This window comes from Macaca nemestrina, chromosome 14 (genome assembly GCF_043159975.1).
Source record: "Macaca nemestrina isolate mMacNem1 chromosome 14, mMacNem.hap1, whole genome shotgun sequence".
In the NCBI taxonomy this organism is placed as follows: Eukaryota; Metazoa; Chordata; class Mammalia; order Primates; family Cercopithecidae; genus Macaca; species Macaca nemestrina.
This window is the reverse complement of record NC_092138.1, coordinates 108,558,744-108,569,978: the sequence shown is the minus strand read 5'-3', so window position 1 is coordinate 108,569,978 and position 11,235 is coordinate 108,558,744. Positions and strand designations below refer to the sequence as shown.

Genomic DNA, 11,235 nt, shown 5'->3' with positions numbered 1-11,235 from the left:
TCCGTCTGTCATGTAAAACCTTCTGACTTAGAGAAGACAAGATGTGGGTCATATTTGACTGGAAGTAGGAAATACATTAGAATCAAGTTACTTTATCTAAGGAACACATTTGGGTGAAACGAAAGTGTTTTTCTCAGAAGAAAGGGACACCTCCACCCGTCCCTCTCCTGGAGTGGGTCCCTAGGGGAACACGAGAGATGCCGGTGTGCGGGCGATGGCCCAGGCCTGCCTTCCCCTCCTCGATGGCTTGCTTACCTCTTTCTCGATTTCTGCTAGAGATTTGATGGTGATTCCCAGGAGATCAAAGGGCTGCATCTGAAAATACAGATGAAGTCGCCCTTTTAAATCACTGGAAAATGCTCTTCCCACACTTACTTTTATGCATGACAATGTTAATGTCTCAAGCCATGGTGTGATCTAGCGTTTCTCCACCCACTTTCCACAGGAAGACAGTCAGTGGGATTCTCGGTCATGCGCGGGGGTGGCAGAAGTGACAATACAGCCTGCTGCAGGAATGTGGCCCTCAAGGCACCAGCCCCTGTGCAGCGGGACCTCTGCCTAGCTGTGGTCGGTGGCACTCACAGGGGTCCAGGTCTCCTGGAGAACTGACCATGGCTGCCCTGCTTCACCTCTCTTCTCCCCCTGCCAGCGGAACACGAAGGCAAGATTTGCTCTTTCTCGCTGCAGCTGTAAACTGGAGGTGCCCAAGCTCTCCCCGGAGGCCACCCAGCCACTGTGTCTGGGTAAGGCAGGAGGTTTAAGGAACCCCAGGGAGGAAGAGTTCCTTAGGGGGAATCCAGGGCAGGAGCTGGGGGGATTTTGGAAATGCCAGGTAAATGAAACAACTGCCCATCAATTATCATTTGAGAAATCAATGTGGTAAAAAATGATAACATTGCATTTTAATGAGAGTTTTTATAATTTCATGAAGATTGGAGACTTAAAAAAAAATGCTGGCTTTTCAACAGACAGCATGAAAAATCAAATACGCATGGCAGTGAGTGAGCTGGAGACCCACAGAAGCCTGGACTCAGAGGCTCGGAGGGCGGAGGGCGTCCAGTCCATGTGGCTCCTGGTCTGAGTCCCTGCTGGGCACGTAAGTGTTCTGTGTTCCCCAGAGGGGTCCCTGGCCCAGCCTCCTGGGGCCCAGGCTAAACCTGAGGGCCTTCGACAGAACCCCAGGGCTCTCATGGTCCTGAAGGGCGATAGCCCAGGGGTGGGAGTGGAGCTGGAGCCTCCGCGAAGCCAGCAGGGGTTTCCTGCGAGGCCGGCTTTGGAGTCCGAGGACCCAGACTCAAAACCGGTCTCAGCGCCTCCTGGCGATGCAGCAGCGGGTTAAATCCCTTCCTCATTCCCTCGTCCATTCAAAGCGACAGCCCCCTGGCGGGGCTGCGGGGCACTGCATTGAGAAGAGCAGGGAGCACAGGGCACCGGGCCTAGCTGTGTGGCCTTGGAGCCCTGGCCGAGGCGGCAGCAGCACATTCGCGAGGGCGATCTTGGGACGGGGCCACCGAGCCACACATTTCGCTGGCGGCTGCTCTGCCGGTAGCCACGGAACAGTGTGGTGCTCTCTGTGCTGCCAGCCCGAGGGGCGCGAGAGCGGGGCCGCCTGCCCATGCTGCCCGGGACCCAGCAGAGGTGCAGCTGCTGTGTCATTAGGCTCTAACCACCCCACTAAATTCTCCCAACTGGAGCTGGTGAGCAGGACAGAGCAGCCTCTCCCAGGGAACGGCGGGAGAGGCGCCAGCGTCGCCATGGCAACGCGGCCCTGTGGAGTCGGCTGAAGTTACTCGAGCTCTGCATGTCACGTCACGAGCATTTTTCAAGATTAAGCTGCTTACCAGAAGGGTTCAGAGGAGGCCTATTCTATTTCACGAAAATGGAAACTACAGAGCAGGTCAAATCGCAAGCCGGGTGGTTTTAAGCTGGATCCAAGAAAAACACTGAAGGATTCTTTAGCTGTGCCCAAGCTGGGGCCTTCATGTTTATTAGCTACTCAAGGCCAACTTCTGCAGAAAGGATCAAAACCAGAAACGGGTTTGTTGAGCCAGTGTCGGCCAAGCCTGTGCAGCTGGGAGGGGGCCACTGCCAGCTTGGGGGCTGGCGTCATCAGAGGGCCGACCCTAGCAGTGAGAGGCAAAGACCCCACTGCCATGCAGGGTGGCCGCCCCTCACAGTCTGAAGTCGGCCTTTGGTTCTGGCCAGCTCACTCGGTCCCTTTGATAAAGATGGCATGGGCCTGGCCTGTGTGAGAGTGCTGATGTGGATGGTGAGGTCCATGGTGGCCTGGCATGGGCAGGAGACCACAGCTAGAGGCACCACATTTGCGTGGCGGCCCCCATGTTAGAGCACAGAATGCAGTAATGACAATGGGAAAATGAGGCAGCCTCCTTTCTACAGGAAACTGTCATCCTTAAATAACAAACAACAAAACTTACTAAGTTGGACTTGGGAGACAAAGAACATTCACAACCAGGGAAGCTCAGGTCGGGTTAATCACGTGCAGCATGGCAAAGGCTCGGTGCACCTGAGCTTGTCTGACAGTCTCTTGCTACTTTCCCATCCCCTAGCTGTTGTTTTCTTCATTTCTCAAACATCTACTACATGGGGCACTGGCTGATAGGGCCAAAGATGCACATGACCCAACCTCAGGAGTTCCTGTCACTGGGTTCTGGGGTTCAGCTTCCAGTGAGAGAGAGAACACGCAGGCAGACAAGATTCCGATGGGGGAAGGAGCATGAGTGCCACCAGAATAGCCCTGCGTGTTGTGTAAATCAGGATGGAGGGACCTCAGGCTGGGGGTGGCAGAGGGGAAGGGCGATCATGCATAACACTTACACTTTCTGGAACACAAGAAAACTTCTCTGAAATCATAAAAGGCACACCATCCATTGCTGCAAAAGAAGAAAAAAAAAAAGATGGCATTAAAGGTACTGAAGATGGCTTTTAGTTGTCCAGCAACCGAAGATGTCGAAACAGAGAATATGAATCCGTCACTGGATGGAGCCAGGTGACACCTAGCACAGGGGTGCAGGAGCTATGAAAAAGGACAGGTCCCACCCTTGTTGCCAGGACACAACGTGCTGAGAGAGGCAGGCGCCTCGTCATCCCCTGAGCACCAGGCAGTTGTGTAGACAAGAGCTCTAGGAGCAGAGAGGGGCTGGTCTAGAACCCCCACTCTCCACCCCTGGAGTCTGGTCTCTGATCTGTAACGAGAGAGTCACCAGGGGCTGACAGCCGGATGAAGGTGACACAGCTGGTGGGGACAGGCTGCACTGAGACGAAGGCAGTAGGCACGTGCATTAGATATGCTCTAAGGTGCTGTTGGGCTCAGGGGAAAAGTCTAAGTGGGAGGAAAGAGGAGCTTAGGAGTCAGATTGGCTGGGTTCAAATCTCAGCTGGTGACTGCAGATGAGCAACTGAAGTTAAAAGATGAAAAACTGAAGTTACGTTTAAAAAGACGGCACTGCCTACATGACAGGGTGCCTGTGCATCGGAAGTGGAGTGGGTGGGGTGCCTGGCCAGCGCTGGCACAGAGCGGGTGCTTGGCAGGTGAGGGCGACAGTGGCTGTCACTCTCAGTCGCTCAGATCTAGGGCGTCAAGCGCTGACTTGAGGCTCACCAGTGTGCTCAATTTTAACAGGACACGAGAGAAAGGGCATGGAACGGGGATGCAACAAACGGAAAAACCAGGGGCCCAGGGGTGTGGTTCCTTTTCTGTGGCTGCCCCTCCCTCCACCCTGTCCCAGGGGATCACTATCAAAAGCACACGGACAAAAGTGACCCAGAGTGTGCCTCCATAAGTGAGCACTTCTCTACGAATTACAACCTCAGAGAGGAGGACTCTGGTGCCACACCAGGACTGGAAATCCTGCCACGTTGAGGAACAGGTCACACCAGATGAGATGTGACGCCAGCATTCGCAGAGCCAACACGGCAGCATGTGGCTGCTGGGACAGTGGTAGGGGCCTCTCCAGTGTCAGCTTCTCCCTTAGGTCTGGGAAGAGTCGGGAACATGCACCGTAGTCGTGCGGGGCCTGGTCATGAGTGCAGGGATGCGGAGCCCCAAAGTCCTGAGGTGGTGGCTTTGCGGTAAATTGTGGTTTCAGGGAGAAACGGAGTGAGCAGAATGGAAGCCAGGTAGAGTGTGGGGGCAGCATTGGGCAGTGTGCTCCCGAGAGCGACAATATTTGATTCCCCCAATGTCTCCTGGAATGATGACTTCTCTGGAACCTTCAGTGGTCATATTTTTTTTTTCTCAGTCCTAACAAAGAAGAGTAGTAGAAGCAGAAAGCAACAAAACAAGAGGAAAGGACATAAGAGAAGGAGAAGAAACTCAGGACAGATCCTCCCAATCAGCAAGAAAAGCTGAATGGCTCATGCTATGTTCATACAGAAATAAAACATCGTAGAACTCATTCATGCTTTATTTTAGGGAAGGAAAGAAATGAAACCTTCTTGGGTCAGCATGAAGAAAAAGACACAGCACAGGTGGCAGCAGCCGCTGCATTCCCTGCACCCTCCTTTCTAGCAGGGGTGCTGTCTAGTGTGGTTGCTGGACTCAGACACTCCTGGTCAGAGGCCTTTTCAGGTGGTGCTGGCAACCTGCTGTGAGCTGCCAGAAGAGACGGGACAAAGGGCCCGAACAGGCAACACTTCCCCAGAAAGTGGGGTGAGGGGAAGGCCCCAAACAATCTCATTCAGTATGTCCCGCATTCGGGCCTCAATCTCGTTCAGTACATCCCGCATGCAGACCTGTGCGTGAACTCTGAGCACCTATGCGTGTGTGATGCTTCACAGATGAAAAAGTTTGGCAATGAATAAAGGAGCCTCGAAGAGCCACAAAGCCTTCTAGAGGGGGGCAGAGTCCCACCGGATATCCAGGAAGAGGTGTGCCAGCTCCCGCCACCGTGGGCCCGACCTGACTTCCAGGCCCTTCCCAGTGCTGCTGAGATGGGCTGGGCACTCGTAACACTTCTGATCATTTTAGAGATTGGGAAGCAGAGGCTCTGAGAAGTCGGTGCTTGCTGGGGTCACAAAGGTAGGCAGCAGTGGCCCCAAAGCTCTAGATAGTACAGGCTACTGGACCTCCCCAGTAAAGTCCCGAAGCCCACCGTTTTCACCCGTCACGGTCCACACGTCCCGCTCTCTGCACACACCCACCTCTTCCACGGCTTCTCTTGCCTGCTAGACAGACAGCAGGGTCCGCAGCAGAGTCCTCCCTGCACGCCCAAGTACTGTGCACAGGCTCCGGAAATAGCGAGTGCTCACAGGCACGGGACCCAATGCCGGGGAGTTTCTCAACGAGCTCAGCCTCTGCACACACCCGCAAGCTGGAGACCACGCCTTCCTTGCTCCCCTGTAGAACCCACTCTCCATTCATTCCCCAGGCTTTCTGCCTCTGATGTTTTAAAGACCTTATTAGTATTTGGGGGTGAAGAACTGCCTCTCACTGGTGTCAGTTGTTTCTATCTACATGTCACTGTATGTCTAGGGAACCTGTGTGTTAAAAAGGTGGTAAGGTGATGTGCAAAGACCTGATTACACCAGGACATGAGGGGGCTGGGAAGTACTGGGGATGGCAGAGAGGAAGGGGGGCTCCTCCCATGGAGGCCACCCTAGTCAGAGGCTGTCAGTACTGTCTGTGCCTCCAATGGACAGAGAAGGGCAGGATTTCCAAGATGGGGGTCCCGACTGGCATTCAAGGCCCTGGCCCCTTGCATCTGACCCTCTTCCTGGCTTGCCCATCCCTTCCTCCCTCTATGCTTGCACCTCAACTGTCCTTCCCAGTTTTCTGAGTGCCTCTCCTGCAGCATGCCTTCCCTGAGGCTCTCCCTGGGGTCTGGCCAGGCCTGTGTCTCCTCTCCTCTTCTGGCAGGTGCATGTGCGAGTCACCTCTGAGTTCCAGGTCCCCAGTCCAGGGTCAGGGCCTGGGGGCTCAGGGGCTGTGCTGGACAGGGAGGGCTGCTGTTTCCATGCACGGGGGTCTGGGGAACTGGGTAGGGGGCTCCAGCCTGGGGCAAGTGCCTAACCTCTCTCAGGACCTGGGGACCCTGCTCGCTGCCACCCCCGCCTGCTGCTGCTGGAGATGAAAGCCACGGATGGAAAAAGCCTGGGAATCACTTCCAGGGACTGGGAAGATCTAAGCAGGGAGGGAAATGTTTTAAAAAATTCATATAAAATTAACCATTTTAAAGTGAACAATTCAGTGGCGTTTAGAACATCACAACGGTGTGCGGTCCCCACCTCCATCTAGTTCCAAAACATTTCCATCGCTCCAAAGTCAACCCCCTCACCCGTGAAGCAGTTTCTCCCTGCTCCCACAAGCAGCATGTGTTTCTTTTTCCTTCCAACTGATGGTCATGTCTTTGAAAGAGAAGGATCTAGAAACATAGGTAGTCCTGTAAGCCTGGCTTTCTGAACACAGTAGCCAGGCCTCCTGTCACGCTGCGCTCTTGCCTCGCTAGTCAGCTAGGAGATAAGGAAGAAAGGGTTTGCCCAGACTGGCTGCTCTGAGTTGAGGGCTTTAATACAAATCAAGGAGAAAAAAGTAACTTGTGGATATGGTTTGGCTGTGTCCCCACCCAAATATCATCCTGAATTATAACTCCTATAATCCCCACGAGTCGTGGGAGGGACCCAGTGGGAGGTAATTGAATCATGGGGGTGGGTTTTTGCCATGCTATTCTCATGAGAGTGAATACGTCTCATGAGATCTGATGGTTTTATAAAGGGGAGTTTCCCCTGCACATGCTCTCTTGCCTGCTGCCATGTAAGTCGTCCCTTTGCTCCTCCTTTGCCTTCTGCCATGATTGTGAGCTCTCCCCAGCCATGTGGATCTGTGAGTCCATTAAACCTCTCTTTCTTTACAAATTATGCAGTCTTAGGTATTTCTTCATAGCAGTATGAAAATGGACTATACACTTGTAAAACTTAGATTATCAACAACAGTATTTTTTTGTATATATATTGACATAGTTTAGATATATGTCCCTGACAAGCCTCATGTTAAAATGTAATCCCCAGTGTTGGAGATGAGCCCTGGTGGGAGGTGTTTGGCTCATGGAGGCAGATCCCTCATGGCTTGGTGCTGTTCTCACGGTAGTGACTGATTCTCACGAGATCTGGTTAAGTGCGTGGCACCTCCCCTGGCCCTCTCTCTCACTCCTGCTCTGGCCATGTGATATGCCTGTTCCCCCTTCACCTTCCACCGTGATTGGAAGCTTCCTGGGGCTTCCCAAGAAGCAGATGCCAGTGCCCTGATTCCTGCACAGCCTGCAGAACTGTGGGCCAAGAGCCAATTCAGTCTCTGTTCTTTATCAATGCCCCAGTCTCAAGTATTCCTTCATAGCAACGTAAGAACAGCCTAACACACAAATATACATATCACATATATTATGTAAAAATATACCTTTACATAGATTACAGATTTATATTTTGTATATAGAATATGTAAGTTATAAATTGTATGTTTCCATTATAAGTGTATACATATGTATATGCATACACACACCCATATATGATGAGGACAAGGCCCTCCCTTAGCCACTGAGACACTGCAGGGAGTGGGCAGGGCGCTCACCCCGCCTCCCAGTGGGCCCTGAAGTCTCTCAGAGGCACTTCCTGTTTGTCTGCTGGCCCTCCCCACACCTGCCTCCAGCAGAGAAGCCCTCCCTCCCAGACCTTCTGGGGCACCCTGGGGAGTTGGTGGGGCCCATGGTCAACCTGCTCCACATGAAGGCGTCGAGGTGTCTGGGTGAGGGCACCTTCTGGCCCTGAGGCAGGCTCAGCAGTAACACCTTAGTGAGGAGGCAAAGATGAGATGTGAGATCATTGTGGGATGCCCCACAGCAGCCACTGGGAGGGAAGGAAGACCCATTCCTGAAATGTCTGAGGGGCAACAGGCAGCGGCAAGGCGGGCCCTCAGGACTTTCACAGCCTCACGCCACCCCTCGGCCCACACGCTCCTGACTGGACCAGTGGCAGAGGAGATGAGGGGACCTGCTTGGACCTAATCCTGACTGCAAGGAGGAGCTGTCTGGTAAAGCAACAGAGACGGGAGCCTCGGGACAGACCACCACCGTCTGAGAGTTTGTGATAGAAGGAGGGGCACAGTCAGATGCTCCCTATGTTCTTCTAGAAAACAGACTTTTATTTTTTGTAGAGATAGGGGTCTCACTATGCTGTCCAGGCTGGTCTCGAACTTCTGGCCTCAAGTGACCTTCCCAGCCTGACTTCCCAAACTGTTGGGATTACAGGTGTGAGCCACCACACATGGCCTAGAAAACAGATTTTAACAAACTCAGAGGAAAGAAAGAGGAGGTGATAGGATCCAATGGGCTGAAGCTCACAGTGGCAGCTGAACTGAGAGGAGTGGGGCTCTCACAGTGCCCTTCTCACCAGCACAAGGAGGCTCCAAAGAGAAGCAAGTGCCACCAGGACCAGCGAGACTCTGCTAAGCAGATAATCTGCCCACCAAATCCCACTTATTTTAGACAATCTAGTATATCAAAGATTAAGGCAGGCTGAAATAATATGGATTTCAGCAAAGCATCTGACAAAATTTCTCATGTTATCTATGTATACAAGATGGATAAATACAAGTGGCTACTGCGGAGGTTAGCAGAATCCATAACTGGTTGAATCACACATTCAAGAAGCTGATTAAGAGACCAATGCTAACCTTGAATGACCCCTGGGAAAGGTGCCCAGGGCATGATCAATGACTCAAATGAAGACACAAAGGATATGCTTATCTAATGCATGCCTGATGGGAAGCCGAGGTGGGCAGTCTATAAACCAGATAACAGAGTGAAAACCAAGAAAGTCAAAAAAAGTTGCGACCATGGGCCAAATGTAATGGAAGGAGTTCACTAGAGACCCACGAAGAGTCCCGTAATGTAGGTCCAGAAACCCAGCTGTGTTGGATGGAATGGAAGAGGTGCGGAGTAACAGCAGGAGACAGGAAAGAAGGCGGCTGTAGGTGAGTAAGTCAATGATGTGATCTGACTATTTAAACGGAGCATCATAAGGTTACAGTGCTGCAGTCCTGGTGCCCGGATGAGGAGTCACTCGCCCTGGTCTACTTGGAGCTGGAGTGGGGCGCTCAGAGCCAGGACCACCTTCCCAGAGGGTCATCCCAGGGGCCTTTAAGGAGGCCAGGGTGGTGAGGGAACCTGAAGCTAGACCACAGGAGGGAAAGGAGAAGCAGCCATCAGGTTCAATGGCCCAGGAAGGCACAATCCTGTCCATTTCTGTTCATCCTAGCACCCTGCCCAGCACCCCCAGAGCCCAGTATGGTGTCCAGCACATGAGAACTGCAGCAAAAGTGGGGACTGAGATAAGAGAAGACTTGAGGTGAACATAATCAAATGTCTGCACATGTTTTCATGGTGGTCACAGCATACAGGGCTGGACGCAGACAGCCACTTGCTGGGAAGTTAGGGAGGGAATTTGTGTGTTGGGCAGAAAGCTGATCGGTGGGACTGCTAAATCCCCTCTTAATTCCATAACATCCACGTCTCCTCTCATCTGGGCAGCCTTTTCGTATTTTAAAATATCTAGAGGTTTGCAAAACATAATTCTTAAAATCAACGGCATGCATTCTTCATGCGTTCCAAAAGAATGTTCATGAATCATCTCTGTCCTGGCTTCTCCTGGGGAGCCACGTTTACTTCCTTCCTTTCTTTTTCCCTAGCTGAAACCAGCATTTTGTCTTTGTTATTCTTTTAGAGCAGAGAGACTGTGATGTTCTAGCATTTAGTCTATTTCTGAGTCCCATGCAGGGTGACATGCTGTTCGAGGAACTGGAGACAGAGCTGTGAATGAGACGCACATTTTCACCCCTGACCTGTCCCTTCCACGCAGCCTAAGGACTTGGATGAGGCTTCTCCTGCCGACACTACCTGACCAGTCTGCAGTCACAACCCAGATGCGGGGACAGCACCTGCCCTTTCCTTGGCAGAGCCAAAGACGACACCCAGGTACACAGCGGCCCTCTCTCCAGGCCTTAGAGCTCTCAGTGTGCCATGACAAAGCCCCCCACCCCCAACAAACCTGGGAGGTAGAGGAATTCTCCCCAAGCCCAGTTCTACAAAATAGAAAAGGAAAGGAAATTCATGCTTACTGCCCACACACAAGGTGGTGAACATGCATCAAATAACTCAAGCCTCAACATTACCACTTAATGTGATTTGAATGTGTCCCCACCCAAATCTCATGTTCAATTGTAATCCCCAGTATTGGAGGTGGGGCCTGGCGGGAGATGACTGAATTATGCGGGGAGAGGATTTCTTCTGGATGGTTTAGCAGCATTCCCCCCACTTGGTGCTGTCCTCATGATAGTGAGTGAGTCCTTGCGAGATCTGGTTGTTTAAAGATGTGTGGCGCCTTCCCCTCTGGCTTTCTTGTTCCTGCTCTGGCCATGTAATAAGCCTGTTCTGGATTTGCCTCCACCATGACTGAAAGCTTCCTGAGGGCTCCCCAGAAGCAGATGCTGCCATGCTTCCTGTACAGCCTACAGAACCATGAGTCAATTAAACCTCTTTTCTTATAAATGACCAAGTCTCAGGTATTTCTTTATAGTAATGCAAGAATGAACTAATACACCGCTTGCAAAGCTTAGAGGAGTTATGAGCCTTGGCTGGAGCCAGGATTCAAACCCAGAGTGTAACCTGCACTGGGTCTATGGGGGGCTGTGGCAGGGAAGGAGGGGCTTGGAGCTTGGCAGGCCTGAGTTTTTGCTGCAGCTCAGGAGGTGCAGATGTGCAGCTGTGCACAGGCCACCCCACCTCTCTGAGCCTTACTTGCCCTGTCTGTAAGGTGGGCATAATACTACAGCTGTCTCCATGGGTGAGAGTGGAGAAAAATGAAATAAGACAACAGAGATAAAGTACCCACCACGTAGGGAAGGCTGGTCAGCTAACTGTGGCTTCTGCTCTTACCAAAAGCCATGTGCTGGGGCAGGTTTCCTTTCAGTACCCGACCAGTGCTTTCTTCTTCTTCTTCTTGTTTTTAAATTTTTTTTTAAAATTTTTGGTGGCAGTTTTAACAAAATGCTGATCCACAGCATCGAGCTACCACCAGCAGATGAAAGCAAGGATGTGCTGCTGGCTCTGTGGCACAATTAGCATTCTCCTAAACAAACGAGCTTCAACAGAGCTGTAATTAAGCAGGCCTGTAATTAAGTATATGCCCTTTATCATAACGATCATGCTTAAAAATGGCATGATGCAT

At 51.9% G+C, this 11,235-nt stretch overlaps 1 protein-coding gene across 11 annotated transcripts in view; it reads right to left on the bottom strand.

Annotated features, from left to right (window-relative positions):
• Positions 1–11,235, bottom strand: part of LOC105463931 (multivesicular body subunit 12B) — a 182,015-nt gene that overhangs the window by 22,591 nt on the left and 148,189 nt on the right. For all 11 annotated transcript variants that reach the window (XM_011711371.3, XM_011711369.2, XM_011711367.3 and 8 more), the window contains 2 exons: positions 2,839–2,894; positions 256–315 (listed from right to left, as the gene is read on the bottom strand). In XM_011711371.3, coding sequence (XP_011709673.2) covers positions 256–315; positions 2,839–2,894 — 116 coding nt within the window. The remainder of the gene's footprint in view (positions 1–255; positions 316–2,838; positions 2,895–11,235) is intronic.